The following is a 25,019-nucleotide window of genomic DNA, read 5'->3' as shown; positions in this document are numbered from 1 at the left end:
CCTCTGTCTCTCCTCTTTCCCAGAGATTTTTTCATTTATGTTTCTTCTTGTTGTTTCCATTTTATAGTTTTGCTTGAAGATACAATCATTCAGCTGGCAGCTTCCAGCCACCACACTTAAGCATACATGATATTATCATATTTTAATAAAATATTTCCCTTATGGGTACAAATGTTGGCATTTCCAAAGAAACAGCCACATAATTTTTTATGGGCAAGTACTTAGAACTCCATAATTACATTGAAATGCCCACAGCACTAGCCTTCTGTAGCTCCACAGTTGATAATCACCTCCTTACGGAGGGGGGTGGGGTACTGCTTTCTAATCAGCACAGGACAATGAACTCTACTAACAACCAGCTGATTGACAGAGGGAATTGTGGTTGGATTTGGCATGTTTTTCAATAATAGCTGAGCTTTGTTTTCATAGTTTTGAAGAGCAAAAGGTGCCTTTTTCAAATTCAACCGTGGCTTCTCAGATGAGCACCTGTAGGCCCTCAGATGCAGGCCCATTCTCAGACACACTTCCATGACCTCAGAAACATTTTGGGAGCTCTGGTGAGTGAGAGCCATGATTTACTGGAAATGATTTAGGAGCACACATATTAACAGTTTTGAAAGCAACTACACAACTTGAGATAAAAGAGAAGCCTGAAGGGGCAGGAGGAAGGGGAAGACCCAGTACAATGAATGAGAGCTCCAGGGATAAGATTCATGGTAGGAAGCCCAGTAACCCCATAGTGAGCCCCACTGTGTATCACACACTGCTAAGAACTTCAAGTTCATCAGATCATTTAATAGTTAGAGCAACCCAATGAGTATGCATCATTATTTCTATTTAACAGGTGAGAAGACCTATTTAGCTTGGACAGGCCAAATAGTTTCCCCCTGGTTATACACTAACTTGCCTGATTTGTCCTTAAGTTCGTCAGACTTCAAAGTCAAATATGTGCTACATGTCTCCTAGACTAAGGGAGAAGAATGACAAAGATTCTATGAATTAATAGGAAAACAAGGCTATGTGAGGAGAGTCAAAAGTAACCATGATTGGGGAGCCAAGGGAGGACACTCAATGACAAGAAAGGGAAAACGAGAGTAGATATGTTTTAAAAAGGGGGTAACTCTTGTGTTAACAGCAATTTAAAATGTGCTCAAAATCAAGGAACACGGGGAACCCCACTGGGGTCAGTCTGAAGCTTGCACGATAAACAGAAGGAGACAGAGAGGTCTAGATGGTATTCCTTAGAAAATAAAAGAATAAGCAGCATCTCCATTCGTAGTAACAACGTGGATTTCAGAAGAGAGCTAAGAATAATCAGGTGAACACGCTAAGCATAGCAGCTTTCCACACAATTCTTTGTTCATTATGATAAGTTTCAACGAGTTTGTAAATATAAGCAGAGTACATTTAAGACTGAAAATGAACAAAACTGGATCATCATACAATTATCAGTTGGTGCTTTTGTTCCTACAAAACATTAGTTGAGACATTGAGCACAACATGGAAATATATTTGGACATTATTTTTAAAAGAGAGAAAGGCTCAACAGAAGTACAAGTAATGTTAATTAGATAAGGCCAAAATATATTTAGAGTCAGGCAGGGGGTGGGAAGCTCATGAACAAAATACAATACCAATGGTAAATTAATTTTCTTAGTCAATAGCATGATCATGAAATCAACCAATGGCAATGAATTTGGAAGGTATCATCAACAAAAGAAGAACGACAGAAATGAAGCCACAATATGAGAGTCTGCTTAGGAAAATGACAACTACTAAGAATGAAAAACGATGAAGGGCATGGAAAGTCTAACCACAGAAAGGTGATTAGAGAAACTAAACATGTAAGGTAGGCTGAGGAGGAGCTGTCTGATAACAGTCAACAAATATTTGAAACTTGTAAATACTGAAGCGGGAGAGGAATTACCACGCATAGAGTTCTAATTAAAAAGAATCAGATGAAATTATGACAAGGAAAACTCCGGCTTAATGGTCTGACAAAAGCAAACCTGAAACATGACAGATTCCCATGAGATCTTGGGTAGGGAAATTTTTATTTTCATTTGTGCCAAGGCAGAAAAACAAACAGCTGGAGGATTTGCATTTTATTTTTCATTTACTATTAAGGCATGAAGAGTCCATGATAGTGAGCTCTAGCATGAGAATATTCACATTACATCTCATAGAAAATATTAAATCACCATCGGGAATGCATAAAAAACATGCTGGAATATTGCGCAACTGTGCAGTTGGGGGATGAGGGTGGACCGACACCTAGGCCTTTTCCATTTATTTTCAATGACATATCTACATTCATTCCATTGATTTGGCAATTGCAGCCTTTTGTGTTGAGAGACACAGATTCCTTGTGCCCTTCTCATTTAGCTGGCTTGAAAACTGTAAGAGGAACATTTTTGTTGTTAATCATATTTGGGTGACAGTTTAGCTAACAACTGCTAAGCAAGGCTGTGGTCCCGACTCTGGCATGGACACGAAGTACCGTATCTCCATGCCTACAGTTCTTATCTATAAAATGGGAAATCATGTTAATCTCAAGCTCCAGAGGATAGAAGAACTGGCAAAATAATTACAAAGCATTTCCCAAATATAGAGAGTGACAGAAATTGAAGAAGAAATTTTTAGGGGCTCGAAATGAGTGGTTCTCAACCTTGGCTCTTTGTTAAAACTGCCTGGGGATATGTTAAAAAGCATAGGCATTTCTAAAGCAATGAGGCTGAAAACCACTCCTTTACAACATAGGTTCTCTGCCTCTGATTTGATTGGTCTGGGGTGTAGCCTGTTGCCCATGTCATACCTAGGAACAATTACATCAAAATCTCTGCATCAGTATTTTTACAGCTCTCTAACTGATTATAACTGACGTGCAGCTCGGTATGAGGTACCCTACTCTAAAAGGACTTATCTCAGGAAGCGAGTTCCACTTGTGAATGGGTTTTGAGTCAACATTGCACATTACAGTTTAATTAAAATGGGTTAAAATAAGACTTTATTTTTAGTGAAGAAATGTAGTTAAACTCTTTTAATGTCAGCATGGTTTTGTTTGAAATTAATATGGCTGTATACATTTATTAAGGGATGTTTAGCACATGTAGCAACCAAAAAGTGGCTACAGGCCTTAGTCAAGTGGCTCAAGGTATTAAAAAACAGATCCTCCCACAGAGTCTTTCAGACCCACAAGATGATAATTCATTATCAACTGCATAATTGTTTAAGGTAGACAACCATTTTTCTTAGCAAGTATTCAACTCATCCAAACACTGGGCTTATAATAAGATGCTTCTATCATGTTAAATAAATAGCCACTAGAAAGATAAGCAATCTGTAGTCAGAAAGTGGAGAGCCAATCCAAAATTTGGAAGGAACTGCCTAGAGAGGACTACACAAATTGGAGGCATAAAATCAATCCCAGACATCATCAGTAATAAGTTACATTGATGATATGCACCCTTGATGTGATTTCATGAGAATGGTACCTCACCTCTGTAGTTTTCCTTTTGAAAACCCACAAGCCCAGTCTAATCAGGAAAAGACACCAGATATACCCAGATTGAAGAAGATTCTACAAATACCCAACCAGAATTCCTATAAACTCTCGAGGTCATAAAAAACAAGGAAAGTCTAGGAAACTGTCACAGTCTAAATGAGCCTAAGGAGACATCACTATGTGATAACTGTGATACGGGAAAACTGCAGTATAAATGTGATACATCTTGGATGAGATCCTAGAACAGAAAAAGAAGATCAGGGAAAAACTAAGAAAATCTGAACTAAGTATAGACTTTCACTAATAATAATGTATCAATATTGATTCATTACTTGTAACGTATGTATCATACTAATATATTAACAATAGGGGAAACTGGATGAGATAGATAAGGAGATTATCTGTAATATCTCTGCAACTTTACAGTAAATCTAAAAATATTATACAACAAAATTTTTATCATAAATCAATCCCAGGAGCCCCACCATGGATATATTGACATTATTCCATGAATTGGGGTGTGTTATAAAATTGAAGCTGGAATCTTTGAGAATTGTGAGAAAAGCACAATGACTGGAAAAGGGTCAGTATAGCAGTAGGCAAGCCTGAAATAGGCAGAAAGGGAAACCATGGTTATTTTATATTGGTTGACTTGAACATTTCTAAAAATCACTCAATGAATCAAATAATCAAATAACCAAATTGCAAAATAAGTCATCTGATGGTATGCAAATCTGCCAATAATATGAAATTAAGTTCCCACAATAGTGGAACATTTGCCCTGAGCGTGATGGTGCTGGGAGAAATAAAATATTCTAAACAAATTACATAAATATAGCGTTGGGCAGTGTCGCCCAGAAGTTGTTTCACGGACAAAAAGCCCTGTGAGATACGCTGGGACAACAGAATTTCACTGAAAAGTAAGTTTAAGAAACATTCCACTGCTGTAATTATCTGGTTAATATAGCAAAGATTTTAGAGGTTTTCTGGTACTGAATTATATTTAATGTACTTTAATATTTTCCAAATCTATTTGATCACAAAACCTTTTCCCTTTAGCATTAGTTAACATCAATAGGAGAAATTTTGATAATGCAGAGCCAAAAACATCAACTTTCGTCAGGAGGGTACATGTGATCTGAGGCTGGACAATTAAAGTAGTTCACCATGTTTTGATAGAACTAGGTAGGCATTTCAAGTATCTTTCAAAGGCTAAGTACATGGACTGGCATTATTTTTAACCTTTATTAATGACCTCAGTGATGATCTACAGCACTGGCCAACAGAACTTTCTGTGATGATGTAAGTGTTCTATACCTATACTGTCCAATATAATAGCCACTGAGCATTTGAGACATGGCTAGTATGACAGAGGAACTACATTTTTAACTTTAATTAATTTAAATTTAAATAGCCACCCAAGGCTAGTGGCTAATGTATAGGGCAATGCAATATCTAGAATATATTACACGGCATGATAACAAGACAGATGGAGTTTCTAACTTAGAAAATACTTGCAAAACAAAAATAGAGAGTGGCAAATTACAGAAATGTTTTATTGCAACTAAGATGAAATTCAAGAGGGGTTTGTACAATAATTCCATATATTTAGGTGTAGAAATTCTGTTTAGGTACAAGAAAATGATCAGCAATGATCACAACTTGCTTGTAAGCATTAAAGTGCTTCCATTAAAATAAAATATGCCCAACCTGCTGGAATGGTTTAATAGGAATATGGCATGAACGGTCCAATTAGTGGCTCTAACTGACGTAGTAGAAAGAAAATTAAACCGGGAATCTGAAGACCTGCTCCATCTTAGTTTGGCACAGACAGGTGATATAACCACCCTGAGACCTTAATTTCCTCATATGCAAAATGACTGAGTTAGACCAGATGATTTCTAAGATGCCTAACAATAATTTACCTGTAAGAAATAAGTATATAAATAATTGTATGACTAATACTGCAATTCACAAACCAATTCTGGCAACCAAAATTATGAGATTTATTTGCCCAAAAAATTAGAAGAATGTTTAACTCTGTGGTTGCTCAGACTGAAAAAGACTAGGGCATGGTTTTTCTTACTCTTATTATTCATGTATGTGGACTTAGCAAGAACTTCAGCAACGGGAACTCAGAGAGCTGGAGTGGGTAAGCCTGGTGTCAAAGATCCTACCCTAAGCCCCACATTCACAAAAGCCAACAGCCAAATCATCGTCCAAGAGAGTGAACTTATGCCTGATCGGGGCTCCTAATCCTACAAGGTTTGTGTGTCCTTGACTCACAGACTGGAACTGTCACAGGCCCAAAAATCTTTAAAATCCAGAGATAGGGAAGTACAAGGCCATGGAAATATTTTTTGATGCATTACAATATTTTATAGAGAAAATAGTCATTAATAGTAATTACTTAATTTCTGAAGAGAGAACAAAAGCAGAATAAAGTTTAGACTGAAGCACAGGGGCTTCACTTAAAAAAAAATGACTTCCTAGATGGTATGGAGTAGAATATATAATCAAGGAGGTTGTAGAATCTCTAATCCCAGAGATTTTTACAGAATCCAAGATAGAGAGAAGGGCCTCCCTAAGGAAGCAATGGATACAAAATAAGCCCTTGAGCCTCCTTCAAATTCTGTGTAGTCTATTTTTAAAAACAATCCATCTTTAAAACAAAAGGATAAGATGCAAAAGAAAATCACTAATGTTAAACCGAAAAATAGTCCAACAATTTTTATGTAGGTCATATTTTGTTCTGAGAATTTTCTTAATGATAACAATTTTGGAGTCTTTATTTAGGGATCTTACAAACAGCAGGCATTACAAAGAGCCAGCATTATTCGTGCCTTTATTACAAGGTTGAAATTGTGATTAATGCAGGAAAACATGTAGAAACTTAGATCCTGAATGCCCAAGGCTAAATATGCTCCTGCTCACCTACCTTGCACTGAAAGCACATCTGTTAAAGCAGGTCCTGAATGTAAGGGTCTTCTAGGGATAGGGATGGGAGGCTGAGACCGGGGTGGGGTGTGGGGGAAAGAGAGAGAGAGAGAGAGAGAGAGAGAGAGAGAGAGCAGGTGTGTAAGCATGCCTGGGACCTGACGATATTTTGGGAACCTCTGGATCCAGCCACTCTTGAAGTCCTTTGATTTATCAGTTATATGAGTCAACGCATTCTTTTTCCTTCAATTAAGTCTGTGACTTTCAACTGAAAGAATCTTAAGTAGAAACAGTGTCAGAAAGACTGAGGGGAGAATACCAGAGGAGAAGGAACAGGGAACTGTGTACTGTGTGGTAGGGCAAATGCAAGAGTGGTATCTTTGGTGTGGTCAGGAGCTAGATACAACCAGGAGACCCTTTTATGTCTAAAGGAGATAGAGAAACATTTAGGCAAATACTAAAAGAGATGAAAAAATTACCTTAGGAAAAAAAATAATCAGTTTTAACCTCCTGAACAATGTATAGCCAGCCATGCTCTGCCACTAAAATGTAGAACTTTTTTCCCTACTTTCTTCTAAATGTAATACCTGACATGAAATGTTCAGGTGGATGAGAATCCTACTGTCCTATCTGAAGAGATATTCTACTATGAAAATAATTTTCGGCCAGGCGCGGTGGCTCATGCCTGTAATCCCAGCACTTTGGGAGGCCGAGGTGGGCAGATCACAAGATCAGGAGTTCGAGACCAGCCTGGCCAATGTAGTGAAACCCCGCCTCTCCTAAAAATACAAAATATTACCCAGGCGTGGTGGTGGGCGCCTGTAATCCTAGCTACTAGGGAGGCTGAGGCTTGAACCCAGGAGGCAGAGGTTGCAGTGAGCCGAGATCGCGCCACTGCATGAATCCATCTCAAAAAAAAAAAAGAAAAAAAGAAAGAAAATAATTTTCTGCAAACTTTTTCCACCCTATCACAGCAATAGCTTCTTAAGCTTAATAAAACATGGCCTTTACCATACCAAATAGTTAACAGAATGTGGAACAAGAAATAAACTGAAGATCTTCTTATCTTGAGTTCTTCCCATCCTGCTGAGCATTTTCCTCATGTTCGCTAGTCTCCAGACTTGGAAACACTTTCGTTGCAGTAATCATTTGGTTCACTTTTCAAAAATAAAAAAAACAATAATAAAAAGCTGTCCCTTGTTCCCTTTCTAGAGTCACACTGACATAGGGCAATCAGAGTAAGCCATTATCAGAGAATCCCCTGCTTTGTTCAAATTATAAACATCAATGGGCATCTCTCCTGGGAATTCAAAGAGCACATGAGTGAGGGTGAGCCAGGCTTGCTGTTAGTAGGATAAACCAGGCTTGCTTGATGCTTTGTTTTAGCAAAGACACCATAAGTAGTGATTACAGTTCACTTGGGTTTTGCACTGATCCTCAAAATGCTGACAGTTACTTAAATCACTCACTGGGTGGAATAATCACCCTGCAAGGAACTGAGAGGGTACAGCTTATATTATAAAATGGAACTGAGCACATGAGGCAAAGGATTAACAGGCGTGGTAGATGAGATCTTTGTCAGAATAACAGAGATGATTATAGGCATGAATTAGACATCAACTTTACTGGGTACTTTCAGTGACATGAACACAACAGCTAAATTGTGCAATTACAAAGTTAAGCATAACTCAGAATGCATCTTTCTCCTTTTGAAAACAGTTGATGCCAGGTTAGCCTGTGTGAATCACTCAGTGGCTTGCTACAGAGGTTATGTACTATCTTGCTTTGTGAAGCCCTTTTAGAATGGGCAGAATAGAAGTCTAGAATGCTATGTCATTAGAAATAAGAGATTGTAGCATTAAATATTAGATGCTAATGACATACTAAATGAGAGCACCCCTTCCAAACATTACTAAATAAACTACCTAAGCAGCTCTGCATTTGCAAGTCAAAGAAAACTAGGAAAAGAGGCAAGTGGCCCCTTTTTTGCAGCTGCTCATTTTGCAATTAGCAAAGAAAAAATTAGTTCTTTCTGACTTTTTCTAGAGGGGAGAAGGGAGCAGAGTGGGTTTGGGAGATAAAATGGATAATTTAAACTGCTGCTTGTAACAGAACTGCCTGATATTATGGGATTATGAAGTTAAAGGGGCCTTTACGGATACCTCCTTATATAAAATCTGCTCAAAAGTAATACTGTGGGCAAACTATCCTTAATTGGTAGACACATTTTCTATTCTTATAGATTTCTGAGAATAAACTTGTATAATTTCATCATCAGATAAAAAGCAGTCTTTTAGAGCTGGGCATGGTGGTACATGCTTGTAGTCCCAGCTACTTGGGAGGCTGAAATGGGAGGACCACCTAAAGCCAGAAGTTCAAGACTAGCCTGGGTAATACAGCAAGACTAATCTCAAAAATAACTAGTATTTTCAATAAAAGACTTAAGAATAAAGGTATAAATATACAGGAATATTTTAAGGAGATTTCTGGTGCAGATTCTATGATCTCCCTCCGAAGCCCACTGCTTCAGTCCCTTCTTCCCACCCCACATTGGCCCTTGGGACAGGCAGAGAATCAGCATGAGGCCATACAAGTAGTGAGCATTCAAGGGGCTCCTTAGACTCTTAGAGGATAAGGGAATAATTTACTCTGTGAATTTAATCCACACCTTTCCATCTCTAGGCTGGAAACGTGGTTAATCAAGTAATAATACCTTCTCAAATGACGGTGATTAAAAAAAAGCTCACTCTGATGTGCACAGTCCAAATAATGTGTTTTCTTTCTAATAACTGTCTAATAGCCCTAATATTAAATTCAGAGGTGATTTTGCTTCCTTCTTCTCCCAGCTGTTTTTTTTGCTTTTTCTATCCTGTTTCTATCTCTCCATTCACACATCTAAATCTGTCTTTTGGGCTGGACGTGGTTGCTCACGCCTGTAATCCCAGCACTTTGGGAGGCTGAGGCAGGTGGATCACTTGAGCCCAGGAGTTTGAGACCAGGTGTGGTGGTGCACACTTGTAATCCCAGCTATTCGGGAGGCTGAAGCATGAGAATCGCTTTAACCCAGGAGGCAAAGATTGCTGTGAGCTGAGATTGTGCCACTGCACTCCAGCCTGGGCAGCAGAGTGAGACTGCCTCAACAAATAAAGAATAAATCTGCCTTTCCCTTTATGCCTTCTTCATATCATGTTTTCTTTGTCTCTATTTTAACTGTGTTATACATACTCCTGAAGTAATGCTTTAAATATAATTTTATAGTTATTAAAGTTTATGTGCCCTAAAGTTTTCAAATTATTTTTCTCTAAGTCATTGGTCCTTCATAGAAAAAGAGGTTCCCCCAATTTCATGTTCTGTTCCTTAATTTCCTTGAAATCTGTAATTGTTATCTCTTAGCCATCTTTTTTCCAGAATAATTGTTGTCTTCATTGACTCTATTTTCTAGCACCTTAATCACTTCTATGACTAATAAAAAGATTAGCTTTATGTCAAGTAAAATGAGAATGTCAGCCGTGCATACAGCCCTGAGCTCTGAGACAGTTTCTGCCCTTGAGAAGTTGTTGTAAGGAGGAAAAAAGGTATTGCTTTCTGTTCTTGAGACACAGTGGCTCAATCCTAGATGAATTTATGTTTCTAAGGCTATGTTAATATCAAGCTACGTTAACATGGGCCTTTCCTGGATTCCCACTTTCCACACAGGGAAACCAAGATTAGTTCCTTTCCCAGAATCACAACGTACGAGAGGTGCAACACGAGCAGAATTCTAACCAGGATCTTCTGACAACTTGGGACACGCCCCCATATGGTAACCAGTGTACACTCTCATCTTTCAATGAACGCATTCAGTCTAGTTCCTCAGTTGTCCCCACAACAGCTTCCTACCAGATACTTACTCTGGGATGTAGAAAGATTGGAGAAAGCTGACTTTGTTCGACTTGCCAACCATTCCAGGCTTTCATGCACGTTGGCCAAGGCTTTGAGGTCACTGACGTCACGAAGGATGTCTTGTGGAGGGATTAATTTATCACCCAGGTTCCCAATAAGAACTTCAGACTCCTTGCCAAAAGCTGCCCTGAAAAGCAAATTGGAAACACACTTCATATATACAGCATGGAAAAGGTAGGACTGGGTAACACTGTTTTAGGCACACCTAGCACAAGGACTGACATGATCACTATTTTACAGTGTGCTCTTTTTCCTAGGTTTAACTTTGTGAGACAACTATCACATGCCTGCTTAACACGGTTCTGATAGGGGAAAAAGTTCTTGGAAGAAGAAATAAGTGACTCCAATGATTGTGCCTTCAACAGGGACCAGTATGGGCCTGATTTATACAGTGATGGTTCCTGGGGATGGTGTCTATACTGCTCTCCTGTAGGTGTTTTCCTTGCCTCTTCTCATGCTATAGAAGTTGATAAACAGCTTAGGGTGTTAAATATGTACATGGTTTAAAGTTTATTGTAGTGAAAATAAAATAACCAAGTTAATCTGGCACCTAGAAAATATTGAATAATGTTCAAAAGCAAAGAAGATCCAGCCTCTTTAAAAGAGGAGGTTACAACTGAGATGGATGACAGGTTTCATTTATTCATTTACTTAGTTGTTCTAAAAAGGATCCAACACATTGGGTTTCACGCAGAGCCCAAATCTTCGAAATGTTTTGCAGAGGGCAGGGTGGGGTTGAAAAATCAAGTTACAAGGGGTTACAAAGGATGAAGCTGGAAAGGACCTGAGATCATATAGCTCAGCCACTGCAGAGATGAAGAACTGGAGGCTCCAACAGTTAACCGTTCTGCCTACATGACACATGAGTGGCAAAGCTAGGACTCAGGCTTCCTAATTTCCACAGCTCTCTTTCCTTTTGAAAAGGAAGAGGGCTAAAATTAGAAAAGATGACTGAGGGCCGGGCACGGTGGCTCAAGCCTGTAATCTTAGCACTTTGGGAGGCTGAGGCAGGCAGACTGCCTGAGCTCAGGAGTTCGAGACCAGCCTGGGCAACAACAGTGAAACCTCATCTCTACTAAAATACAAAAAATTAGCGCCAGCATGCACCTGCAGCCCCAGCTACTCGGGAGGCTGAGGCAGGAGAATCGCTTGAACCCGGGAGGCGGAGGCTGCAGTGAGCCGAGATCGTGCCACTGCACTCCAGCCTGGGCAACAGAGCATGAGACTCTGTCTCCAAAAAAAAAAAAAGATGACTGAGAATGTTAGGAAAAAAAAATCAAGAAAGTTACACACAGGTGGGTAAGCAGAGCTGATGCTGGAGGAGGTTGAAACAGGCACCCGGAGAGTTTTCTGTAAGACCCAAGGCTTTTAAAATCTAACACACCTTAAGTGAGAAGAAGCAAGGGCTTAATTTAACTAGAACAAGCCAAATTAAGTTTTGAGCATGCAGTGATTAATAAAAATTGTTGACACATAGTCAGAAAGATGCTTAATTGACACATAGGCGTTTGGTGCCCAGCACTACAGCAACTGCTGTGAATCAAATCGTTATCTAAAATGTTTATGCTACCAAGTAGTGAGTCACGACTAGCCTCCTTATTTTAGCTGAGGGTTATCTTTTTTTAAAGGAAATGTCACAGTTGATGTTGAGGCAATGAAGAGCAGTGAACCGAGTGCATGGAATGTGGGTGTGCACCAATCTGATCTGAGGGGCTTGGAAAAGGGCTTGGGGTGGGGCCCTGAATTCTGCATTTCTAACTGATTTCCAGGTGATGCCCAGGCTGCTTGTCTGAAAAGTGTTTTCCTTGAGTGGCAAGGGTGGGACACAGACTTCAAAGTGAGATAAACCCAGGTTTGAATACTGAATCTGCCACTTGCTTGTTGTGTGACACTGCTTAACTCCAAGCATTATTATCTAGAGGTAAAAGAACTGACCTGATATGAAGCAATGTAAGGATTAAATGTGATTTTTAAAGCTTTTCATTGGGAAAATTTCAATAATTATGAAAGTAGAAAGAAGAGTATAACAACCCTCCATGTAACTGTCTTCCAGCTTCAACTATTAGCAACTCATGGAAGTCTTATTCCATTTATCCTTATTTATGCCTCCCCATCACCACTTTAGAATATTTTAAGGCAAATCATTCAGGGGATGCTTTTAAGTGCATAACACAGTGCAAACAGTTTTTACTTGGTAAAAACTATTGTTGTTATTATTATCTTAGGTCTGTTGAGATGGCTAGTTTATTTAGTGGGATGATGAACGAATTTAGGTAAGAGTGAGCAGGAGGAAATATGTTACATATCAAGGGCTAGTTTTACAAATACCAACCACAGTGTCTTACAGCCCAGACTTTCATCAGAATTTTCAAGATGTTAATTATTGTGACAGAAACCATTAGCTGCCTACCCAGTATCCATTATCCCATGCATTCTTGGTAAAAGTACCCTGATGCTGTTGGGGTCAGCAATGTGCCCAACTTAAGATGAAACAAAACAAAAAACCCCACCAAATTTTCCTGTCCTTCTTGCAGATGTGGTGGCCAGTGAGATGTAAACTGAAATCAGTAGATGGGCATCAAGGAAGCTCTCTTAAGCAATCTTAGTTGGCAGAGACTCTTTTGCCTTCTCTCTTAATGGAATGAAGCCAGGGCAACTGGGGCTGCAGTAGCTCTTCTCAAACATCAGCTGACCTTGAGTATGGAAGCCAGTGCTGAGCATAATGGAACCCAAAGACAGTGGGGCAATGGTGCACTGATGCCATCATGGAGCAACAGTGCAGTCCCAGACAATAAAAATGCTTTTGAGCTTCATGTCATAGCAGAGAAAAATGAAACCCTACTTGTTTAAGCCACTGCTATTTCAAGTTTCTGTTAGTAGCTGCTAAATGCAATTTCTAGCTGACTCATTTATCTAATTAGCATACGAGATGTCATCCCAAGAAAACTTTCTCTGAATTTGAATAGCTCTAAAATCCACTTACTAGGAAAAGCAAAACAATGTCTCCTCCGTGATTTGAGCCCAGAAGACATTTATAGTATTTCCCTTGGCTGTCACTCAGTCAGGTTGTAAATATTTAGTTTTCTTAATCTGCCCTTATATATCAACTCTTTGAGCCCCTTAATCATCTGTGATAGATATAACACAAAAAATGCCTCTGAGCTGGGTGGTGAAAAAGCAACAGCGGGGGGCAAATGGCTTTGAAAACCAGGCTTGGAGCCATTTTTATGCATATTAGGTGTAGCCCTAGGTGGAATGTGACAATTAAGACAAATGTATTTATGTAAGAAGTCTAATCTGCTTGAGTGGGGATCTTGGGCCCTGAGCATGTTTGCTGTGTGCTGCCAGCACTTGATGCCTGTCCCATTTCCCTCTGGCTCACTGAGATTTGCTTAACCTCCTCAGACAGGAGAGCAATAGACTGAGAAAATACAAACTGCCTCATGTCGAATACATAGCAGACATCTCATTTGACAGGAATCCATAATCACCCCCTAACAACCTGAAAAGAGCACAGAAACCATGACACAGAGAATAAGTGATTGACAGCTATAACCATTTCACACAAAAAATCATTCCTTCGAGGATTTGTGTGTCAAAGAGCTTGGTGGAAGGTTTTTATGTGTTAGAATAACCTTAAAGGGATGGCTTTAGCTGTTTGACTACAGATTTTTTTCCAAACCCTCTGATTAATTAAATTATGATCTATCTATACTATGGAAAACCATAAAGTCATTAGGAATTATGTATATAAAAAACTTGGTAACATAGAAAAATATTTGGTATAGCTTATTTTTCATTATGATATGCAGTTGTGTAAAATAAACTTATACAACTGTAGGTACTGTATGATATTAAGAAAATAAATAAATATACGAGCCGAAAAAAGGTTGGATATCTATATGGCAAAATGTCAACTGCAGAAATGTATCATGCTTTGTGCTTTTCTATACTGTCCATATGTTCTCCAAAAAACAACTTCACGTTTTGCTGAAGAGAAAAATGGAAGAACATCTCACCACATATGAGAGAACTTTCAAATGGGCACACCAGGAATCCCAGCACATAAAACTGGAGGACATGGGTATTAGTTACTTGTGCCAAGGTGGGACGCAATGGGCGCACTGGCCTGAAGCTGGTCTGGACTGGTGGCTCCAGGCTTGCGGAAGACACAGTCACTTGTGCCCTGCAGAAGACCTCACAGCCAGAATGGCTGCTGCCTGGCAACTGGACAGTATTATTTCCGCTTTCTAGGCCTGAATTTTTACGTACCCTTCATCTTCTGCTTATTATGATAACACATTATTTAATGAAGACACTATGTATTTTTGAGTGAAACAGACAGCAAACTAACATTGTCTTCAGAAGGTGAAGTAACAGAAACTCAGAGGTAACAGGCACTCAGCAATTGCTCAAAGATGATCTGACACAGCCAGGAGTAGAAATCAGAACTCAAAACATGAGTGTTTTGGGTACTGGATCCTATCTGAGGACTTGCCTTCCAAATCAGTTGGCCAACAGGCTCACATAGAAGCCTATGAAACTAAAGAAGAATGTTAAACCTGTTAAGCCTAATTTTTACCACACAATTATTTATAATCTTTAAAGAGCTCTATCTGACAAGAATTCATTTAAGGTAATTTTGCCAGGAGTGTTAAACCTATTTAACTTAATTTTACCACACAATTACAATCTTTAAAAAGGTCTATCTGACAAGAATTCATTTAAGGAAATTTTGCCAAACATGCTCAAAATCGTCTCCATTTAGTCTTTAAAGAATCTGTTATCTACTGAAAGGAAAGCAAAAAAGAAAAAACAATCTGCGCTTTCAGCAGACCTGATGCAATTATGAACGAAACATCACAAATGGTTTCAGGGATTGGTCCGCAGACCTGTGCTGTATCTGATCACATTTTATTTAGACACACACACACTCTCTCTCTCTCTCTCTCTCTCTCTCCTGGCCCTGTTCCCCAAATCTTTCATCACCACTTCCTATTGCTGAGCCCAGACCTGAGATAACTGCCCTAAGAGTCTAGGAAATGCTGCCTGCAAAGTCAGTTCCCCTGTGATAAACAACAGAGCAGGGGAAAGGTCAAGACAGACTCAAACGGCCAAGCCTATTGACAACAGTGGTAATTGGTTACAAGGCAGCAACATAAAACTAATACATATGGTAATGATATGAGTACATATGAGAATGTCTTCCTTCTTGGGAAATGCATGCTAAAGAGTTTAAGAATAGAGGCCATAATGTCCGTGGCCTACTTTTGAATGGTTTGGCAAGGAAGTGTGTGTATATATTTGGAGAGAGCATAGAGTGAGTATAGCAAGATGTCAGTGGTCAGGAGATCTCAGTCAGTGTATGGTACATATGCATTCACTGCACTGTTAACTTTTCTGTGGGTTTATTATTTTTCAAATTTCTAAAATAACAACAAAGAGTTAAGCTCAGGGAACAAATAAGAAGTGAGAAAAGGAATTTTTTTGTTGGGCTTTTCAAAATCAGTATCTCTCCTACTCCTGTCCAAAATAGTTCCTAAGATGGTGAACTCCTGGGAATCACATCCTACATAGATCCCTTGACAGTGCTCTTTAAGTTTCTTCCCAGCGTGCCGTTTCTGGAAATGAAGGTTTTATACAAAATATTACATGTACGATGAGAAGTTAACGCACCAATTACAAACTTAAGCAATATTACGAAAGCAATCAGAATCCCTGCAAATTGTCTCTGCCATTTTAATTTCAGATCTGGAGAGAGAAAATTTAGAATGACAGTCAGTTACGTTTTGACATGTTCAATCCAGGAACGCATAAATGCATAGTTTCTTCTGTCAGTCTTTCTGTCCTTGTGTAAGTATTTTGGAGTAGTTTATGTGTTGTGTTCTTAAGGCTGAGCACAGAAAAACTATTATGCATAATTTAGCCTCTTCTAGAAGAAGCAAGGTTAGAGTTACCAAGGCTATGGCAGAGGCAAAGGTCTAGAGAGTAAATTGGAGACACCATTCTGCTAAGGCAGCTTTGCCACCAGGCAGACTCCCAGTCTAAAAGAAAGACACAAACACATCATCCTTATGGAGGGTGGGTTGGTAGCAAAACACCAGGATTCGAACAGCTTCTCCAATTAGAGGCCAAGATCTTAATCACAGGTCAAGCTGTGTGATAAGTTCAAATGCATTAGTATGAGAGATTTATTATGTTTTGAAAACACCTGTTCCTATTTGACTCAGCTCTATATAGTGTGTATGAGAAGAAATTCTTTAAAATTTCTCTATAATTATACTTTTAGTTTAAGTTACAGTTTTTCTTTCCTAGCAGCCTAACTTTTGTTCTTTTGCCTATATTATTAACAATATATTCTATATATTAAATAGTTAACTTTTTTATTTCTGAGTAATTTTCAATTGCCAATATAAAACTGCAGCTCAGAATTTGGGCAAACAATTAAGTCTTTCTACTCCATATTCTGAGATTCCTCCTACACTATCCTTTCTCTTATTTGAATCCATTACTTATATATCAAGTAGCACATGAATACAGACATACATTCATTCAACAAGTATTTATTGAGCCACTATTGGGTGACTCATTTGATGCCTGTCATTAAACACTTAAATTCTAGAACAATAAAACTGGCTAGGCACTCTGGTCATTAACCTTACGCCTTTGATATCAGTGTTGAATCCTGAGTTTATTTAAGAACTTGATCCTTTCAAAAGCAATTACAGGCAGCTTTTGGTTGTATGACAATGTTTTTCTGGAAACCTCACTGGAAAATAGTAATTATCAAATAATTGACCAAATTTTCTTTTAAAACAGCTTTACAATTGAAGGTTGTGTTTCTGAGACATCAAATAAATGACGAACGTTTGAAAAAAAATGCCATAAATGTAAACTAGAACCTGAAGTAGTAACTAAAAATAGTACAATTATATTCAAAGTTCCACAAAATGGGTAGAAATACACTAGGTGATTACACAAGGGGTTCCAACCTACTCTGAAGCATAAATATCTGGCTTAAAAACATAGCTTTACTGGATGTTAAATAAGACCTAATAAGCTAGTTAAAACAAATAAATACACATAAACACATACACACACACACAAACATCACTTAAGGAAAAAAACAGCCAATAAGTTGGAGACTCACAGGTTGTCGTTTACAGAGGAAGAGCTGGAGGTGCAGAGGAGGAGGGGATACACGGGGAGTTAGTGGCACAGGGGGCAGGAACCCAAGGCTCAGTCTCAGGGTTTCTCCACGTTTTGTATCCCCGTTTTTGGTACCAAGCAGAAGAGTACACTGATGTATCAGTGGGTAAAGACAATGAAAAAATTCCATGAAAATTGATACTAGAAACTAAGCAAAAAGCTAACTGCAAAGCAGCATGTTACTTTGATGCTGACAGCACCAGCTCAGAGTTATGATATGTAGACTTGGAACACAATTGCATGGAAATGCTCTATGAGTTTGGAAAAAGAATGTTATCTTTCTTTAGCTAAGACACTCAAATAAGCTTGGCCACTAACTTTGCTTCATAGATATTGTCAAGCAACACTAGGTATAAACGATTAGGTTCATGTTTTTTCTTTAGGTGCTAGGACTTCTGTAGGTATGCAGTTTTTCTGCCAGGAGTCACTGTATAATATGCGTGATACAGTGCATAATTATAACAATAACTTTCCATAAAGAATTCCTGAACTTCAAAATAGATTACCAGGTGATAGGAGTAAAATAACCAATAACCACTTATTATAAGTTGAACACATTATACTCTGGTTTTTCCACTACTGAGAATGAGTATAGGTTTAAAAGCCATACTTTATATAGCACTGAACTCCTTCCCCCGAGTATACCAGCTTATTGATTATCCTGGTTATTTCTCAAATTGCCATATGATTTCCTCTTGAAGAATCGAAATCTGTTCAGAGCAGAGACATTAAACAATTGACCTCAGGCAAAAGCAATGGTATCAGGTAAGGTTTCTCTTCTCTTGGAACAGAGAAGAGAAGGGATGAGGAATAAGCAGGGGAGGGGGTTTTAGGAGGAAGGAAGAGAGAGATGTGAACCTTGGCAGGGGCAAAATGAGATACACATTGACACAAACAAGGGAGCAGTAGACATGGGACTACTTGAGGGTGAAGGGTAGGAGGAGGGTTAGAATCAAAACACTACCCATCGGGTACTATGTTTCTTAACTGGGTGACAAAATATTCTGTATGCTAAATCCCCATGACATACAATTTACCCATGTAACAAACCTGCATACATACCCCTGAATCTAAAATAAAAGTTGGAAAGTAAAAAAAAAGAGATACTATAAAGAGTAAATGCTTTGTGTAAAATTGGCAAAAAAGTGAAAATGGCTTAAGATGATCCATTTTTTTTCTGGGATAGAAGTGTTACAACAACAGTGTATTTGGGAGCAGTAGGTAACTATCAGAGCAGTCACAGGGTTTGAGGATGTGTGGAGAATTGTTTTTAAAGCAAATAACAATTCTAAACCAAAGGTATAATTACCCATGGTTAAATAACCTACACTAATCAGTTGTGACCCCACTGTCCTACCACTCCCCAGTCTCAGTGTTGTGCCCCAGAAATAACCACATATAACTGTCTAAAAAGGTACTACTGTAACCAGGTGTGGTGGCTCATGCCTATAATCCCAGCACGTTGGGAGGCCAAGGTGGATGGATCACGAGGTCAGGAGTTCAAGACCAGCCTGGCCAATAAGGTGAAACCCCATCTCTACTAAAAATACAAAAATTAGCCGGGCATGGTGGCACGCACCTGTAGTCCCAGCTACTTGGGAGACTGAGGCAGAATAATCGCTTGAACCCAGGAGGAGGAGGTTGCAGTGAGCCAAGATCGTGCCACTGCACTCCAGCCTGGGCGACAGATGGAGACTCCGTCTCAAAAAAAAAAAAAAAAAAAAAAGGTACTACTACTGTTTCTAAATTCTTCCAGTGATTTTTCACCATCTCTCTAAAGAATCTGTTGAAATAGCTACTTGTTGATGTTAATTTTAGACATTGTCTTCTGACCTCTTGCTTGATGGATGGTGAGGACCCCCTCCCCTGAGCTCCAATTCCATCCCCTTCCTCTTTCTAAGGCTTTTTAGTTCTTTGGCCTCTTCTGTGTAGGTTTATCCATATTTTTCCCTCCAGCAGTAGCACTCACCACACTATTAAGGGTCTGCTTACTGGTTTGACTCACCCACAGACTGTGAGTGAGGGGAGCAGGGTGGAGCGTGGAGCAGGAGGAGGGTTTCTGGGAAGAGATGCTGGAGGAGTTGATATCTAAGCTGAATCTTGATGGCAAAGGTGAGTATGAAAGAGGATGGTGGACTAGGAAGCAGAAACAATTCAACAGGGACAGAAAGACAGATGTGAGGAGGCAAATGGTCCTTCACCCCCTGGCAGGGAAATTTCAGCTTGCAGCAGAGAACAGGCATCAGCAGAGACAGAGTGGGGCCAAGCTTACAGCAGGCACGGGCTTTCGGCAGTGCTACTAGAGCGTCTCACTGCTTGCCCTTGTCTCGGAAACACTTCTGCCTGCAACCTACCCAGGCTTGATCACAGGCATCCTGCCCACCACCACAATGGCACAGGTGACCACTGCCAGCCTGACTTTCTCAAGGGCTAAGTGGGACTACTTTGGAAGAATTGCATTTTTTTTCTTTTATTAAGCCTCAAATGAAAGAGGAATGGTATTAAATGTCCACCTTAATGGAAAAAAATTAAATAATCATATCTAAAATTAAATAAAAAATGAAATTTAGAAAACAAATCAGTGACATTTTAATGATACTAACATAATTATAATTCTCAAATAATTGTCCAAATACACTAGCATTAATGTGATGTATAGGGGAGATTTTAAATTTTGTTTTTTTCCATTTACTGCCACTCTTATGCTAACAAGAATAGTATCATTTTCATATAATAACAAAATGCCTAATTCAATCATCTTGAACATTAATTGATATGTTTGCAGCTGAGTCTCCAGTAAATGACCTGTCTTTTTTGTTTAGTTTTGAGATTTAAGTCAGCTTCTCATCCAGACTTGCCCGGCAGCATCCTATATCCATCTATGACCTTCATCTCATTTAACTGCAGCAAAGAAAATATTTCAGTAAAGCATTTTTTACTCTTGCACTTATTTAATATATTCATGTTTTCTGATTTATCTTTCCTTTTATAATTATATTTTAAAAGTTATATTAAGCATCCAGAGATAATGAAATAAATGTCTCCAATTTATGAACATAAATATGAACACTTTGTTCAAGATAGCTAAAGTCTTTTTTTTCCTGCTTCGCCCCTTTCATTTACTCCTTCAAGCTTATCTGAAGATTCTTCAATAGCTATAGTTATCTGGAACCTTTTAACAGCTGTTGCTTATATTACGTTGAGAACCTTTCAAATTTCCAACAGGAACTTTTCTGAAAATCATTTGTGCTCTACTTTATTCATATAATTTCCACATCTGAACACATTCTTAGCCCTGCTAGATTTCTGCTTCTCTTAGAATTGTTTAATCTGAATTGGATGAGAAAATGGAAGAGGTATAAAGACCTACTAAGGACAAAAACAAAACAAACTAGTTAATGATGGTGCTGAGGACCAGAATGTAGGCCAGTGGCTTTCCAAAGGGAATTTCTTACTATGCATGTAACTTTTAGAGAGTTCACTGAAGGCTGAGGCCTCCTCCTCATTTTTTTTTTTTTACATTTTATTCCTTTCATTTGAGGAGTGGCTGATCCTTCTCATTCATGCAACATTTACTGAAGACCTATGGTGTGAGGAACTATGCTAAGAGGATTCCACAGAAGAAAAGTAAAAGTGCAAACCTGCTTTCTGCTTTTATTCCTTTTTCACTGAACATTTAATATATGACTTGTGCCAAATAATAACGTAAGATCAACCACCTTGCTTGCTGGAAATGAATATTCTGCAGTTAATCATGTTGACTTCCTAATTTCATAAAACCACAAAAGGTAGTCATAATAAACATACCACTCATTTGATTCCCCAGATAAAATAAAAAAGTTATTTTCTAAATAACTCAATAACTAAAAATAGCTACAAAACGTCCTTTGGTCTCTCTTCCCTATTCAGGACTGCATCACGGTCTACCCAAAATCTATGTATTTTATATCATTTTTATATTTCATTCCCCCATCTTCTTTTCAACAACGATTATTATTTTTTCTTTGCATTGATTAGTCAAACATATAAATCAGAGGAAAATAAGACAAGCAGTTTTAAAGCACCTATATTCAATAGATAATTTTTCCTCCAAGTATAGCTGGATATTCTGTTTACCAACCTGTTATTGGAAGGGAGAGAACCTATAACAATATAATACATTAGGTATAATATAATGAATACCAATGATAACAAAATCTAGAGTCAAAATGCTTATATGATAAATGTCTGTGACGTTAGCATAAAATGACTCAAATATCAGTCAAGATTATGATGGTCAATGAAAATGAAGGAATAATTCAAATGTCAAAATCCACAAATTCCTGATCCATTTTTAGGCTGGTTAATCATAGTGTGGTGGCTCTGGAAGTCAGATTACCTAGAGTCAAATTCCATCCCTGTCACTTAGTGGCTGTGTGAACTTGGGGAAGTCATTTACTTCCTCTGCACCTCAGTTTCCTCATATGTTGAGTAGGAATAATAATTCCTGAAAATTCGTACTGCTGCTGTACTGTGCCAGGCACTGACAACTCTTATTGCTGTGACTGCTGGAATAAACTGCACGATCTTAGTTCTTTTCTTTTTTTTTTTTTGAGACGGAGTCTTGCTCTGTCGCCTAGGCTGGAGTGCAGTGGCGCAATCTCGGCTCACTGCAACTTCCGCCTCCTGGGTTCAAGCAATTCTCCTGCCTCAGCCTCCTGAGTAGCTGGGATTACAGGCACGCATCACCATGCCCGACTAATTTTTTTTTCTACTTTAGTAGAGACGGGGTTTCACCATGTTGGTCAGGCTGGTCTCGAACGCCTGACCTCATGATCCACTCGCCTCGGCTTCACAAAGTACTGGGATTACAGGCACAATCTTAATTCTTTATTGTGCATCTTTCAAGACTAATCTGTAGGTTTTATATATTGCTTGACCTTTATCACCTGAAAATTCTGCTCCAGGTCCTACCAATCACACCTATCCACTTAAGAATTTTCAAACCCGGCTCTAGAGAACTGACTCTTCTTCTTTCATTCAGGGTATCAATGAAATGGGGGTAATCATTTGGGGTGGGGGCTGTTTTTCTAATACACATGGCCTCCCTAGCTCCTTCCCTGTCCCCTTTGCTTCCCCCGACACCTTATCCCTTCTGTTAATTACATCTCCAGAAAGCAGGAATGCCTTTTATCAGCAGATAATCATTGATCTCAAAAGGATAAATATATGCATATATATGGCAGGTGCAAAGACAATGGGCTAGAAAGCCTGCTTTCAGCTTCTTTGGGAATAAAAGGATATTTGCTATTTTTCTTTTTTCTATGAAAGCCCTTGCTTGACCTATTTTTCCTCTCTCCATTCAAAGTTACGCCTAGAAATAATACATTTTATTTTTTAGTTAAAAAACAAGAATAGAAAAGAGCCTCATTTAGTAATGAAGGGAACATAACCTTTATTCAATGCAAAGGGCAATGGATTCTATATTCATCTATGTGCCAAGCAGCCCTCTGAGCTTTAAAAACTAATTATAGGGGGAGATTGTGACTTTTCAGTCTTTTTGGCTCATGCCATATTCTATGGTACTCTAAAGTGCTTAATCAAGGCACTCTGTCAAGTCTACCACATTGGAATATCAATGAAGAGTGTCCTCTTCTACTTACCTTTGCTTTCAACTTCTAATTGGGATAGAGAATGTGACAGGTTAAAAGGAAAGAGTCAATCATATACCAAATAGACCTAAAAGTTACTTTTCTTTTGTTAAGGCAAATATAGTTTGTTTTTCAAGCCATGTCTACATGCAAAAACATGGATAAATCCTTTAGGCATAATGTTGAACAAAATAAATTGGATGCTATAATTAAATTTATATAAAATTCAAAGACAAGTAAATCTAAACTATGGGATGAAAGTCAGAATAGTGGTTATTTGAGAGCAGGACTTTTCGGGATACTAGAAAAATTGTATATTTTGATCTGGGATGGTATATAATGAGATATAACATTACATTTAGTTATACACTTAAGATTACACTTTGCTTCATGTATTAAGAAATATACATTTAATTTGTTTTGCCTTCAAATTTAAGATAGAAAGTGATACAACTCAGTGAGCAAAACAAGAATAAAGAAAGCCAGGACCTTGCTTCTAGCTTTTCTAAATCAGAAGCATGAAGGGTAAAAATTCATTCCTTTGGATCAGTATTCTCTTTTCTGGAATGAGGCTAGAAAGCATTCCCTTCAATTTAAGCCATTGAAGATACCTAATAAGATTGATGGAAAATCCCATTGCCAAGCATAAAATACAATTAAGGAGTTACACAAAAATAAGCTGAGGAACAAGAAGAAAAAGATATTTAGTGATTTAAAATAATCTGTAAAGTTGGGAAAAAATAATTTTTCTTCCAGAAACTGCTTGTAGCACAACTATTAAGGTTGACAGCTGTAGTTAGATGAGTATGCTTACAGAGAACGAGTGGGGACATGTTCACCCAGGCATCTTCAAAATCTGGCAATGGGAAAATATTATGGTAATACTGTGAAAGAGTGGAGCCTTGTGGCCTGACCTTTGTCCTAAGGTCAGTTTAATTATTTCTACTCAGGGCTCTAACCAATCCATCTCTCAATCATTCTTTACTTGTCTTGATAGAAAAAAATACCTCAAGTTACTCTCTACACTATAGTCATGACAACATGATGCAAATGAAGGGAAGAGAATAGGTAGAGGAAATAAAAATGTAAAAGCTTATCATTTATATCAGATGCAGGGGGAAAATATATTCAGCACAATAAAGGTTTTAGAAGAAAACATCTCTGTGACTTTGGTAAATCATAGATTTCTTAAATAGGATTCAAAATGTCTTGTCCATAAATAATAACAAATTAAATTTATTAAAACTTTAAAAAGTCTGTTTAGTAAAAGACACCATTAAGACAGTAAAAAAGGTAGCCTGTACAGTGGGAGAAGATCTGTTGGTCTATCTATCTATCTCAAAGATGTTACACCCAGATATGCAAAGAACTCTTAAAAATCATTAAAGACAGACAAGCTAATTAAAATGGGCAATAGATTTGAACAAATATGTTACAAAAGAGGATATTCAAATGGCCAATAAATATGTAAGTGCTCATAAAAAAGTGTTCAAGTTCATTGTTCAAGAGATAAATGCATATTAAACGACAAAGAGATATCCTTACAAACCTACTGGGCTGGCTAAAATAAAAAAATAAGTGCTGGTGAGATATGGGGCAACTAGAACTCTCATACAACACTATAAGGGAGGCCGAGGTGGGCGGATCACAAGGTTGGAGACTAGCCTGGCCAATATGGTGAAAACCTGTCTCTACTAAAAATACAAAAATCAGCCAGGCGTTGTGGTGGGTGCCTGTAATTCCAGCTACTTGGGAGGCTGAGGCAGCAGAATCTCTTGAAACCAGAAGGTGGCAGT

General features: G+C 38.3%; 1 protein-coding gene across 4 annotated transcripts in view; it reads right to left on the bottom strand.

Annotated features, from left to right (window-relative positions):
* EXOC4 (exocyst complex component 4) overlaps window positions 1–25,019 on the bottom strand; it is an 815,858-nt gene that overhangs the window by 118,630 nt on the left and 672,209 nt on the right. For all 4 annotated transcript variants that reach the window (XM_054494593.2, XM_063667851.1, XM_054494594.2 and 1 more), the window contains one exon: window positions 10,333–10,511. In XM_054494593.2, the coding sequence (XP_054350568.1) occupies window positions 10,333–10,511 (179 nt within the window). The remainder of the gene's footprint in view (window positions 1–10,332; window positions 10,512–25,019) is intronic.

The sequence above is a fragment of the Pongo pygmaeus genome, chromosome 6 (assembly GCF_028885625.2).
Source record: "Pongo pygmaeus isolate AG05252 chromosome 6, NHGRI_mPonPyg2-v2.0_pri, whole genome shotgun sequence".
Lineage (NCBI taxonomy): Eukaryota > Metazoa > Chordata > Mammalia > Primates > Hominidae > Pongo > Pongo pygmaeus.
Note: the sequence above shows the minus strand (reverse complement) of the source record. Positions and strands in the feature narration are given on the sequence as shown.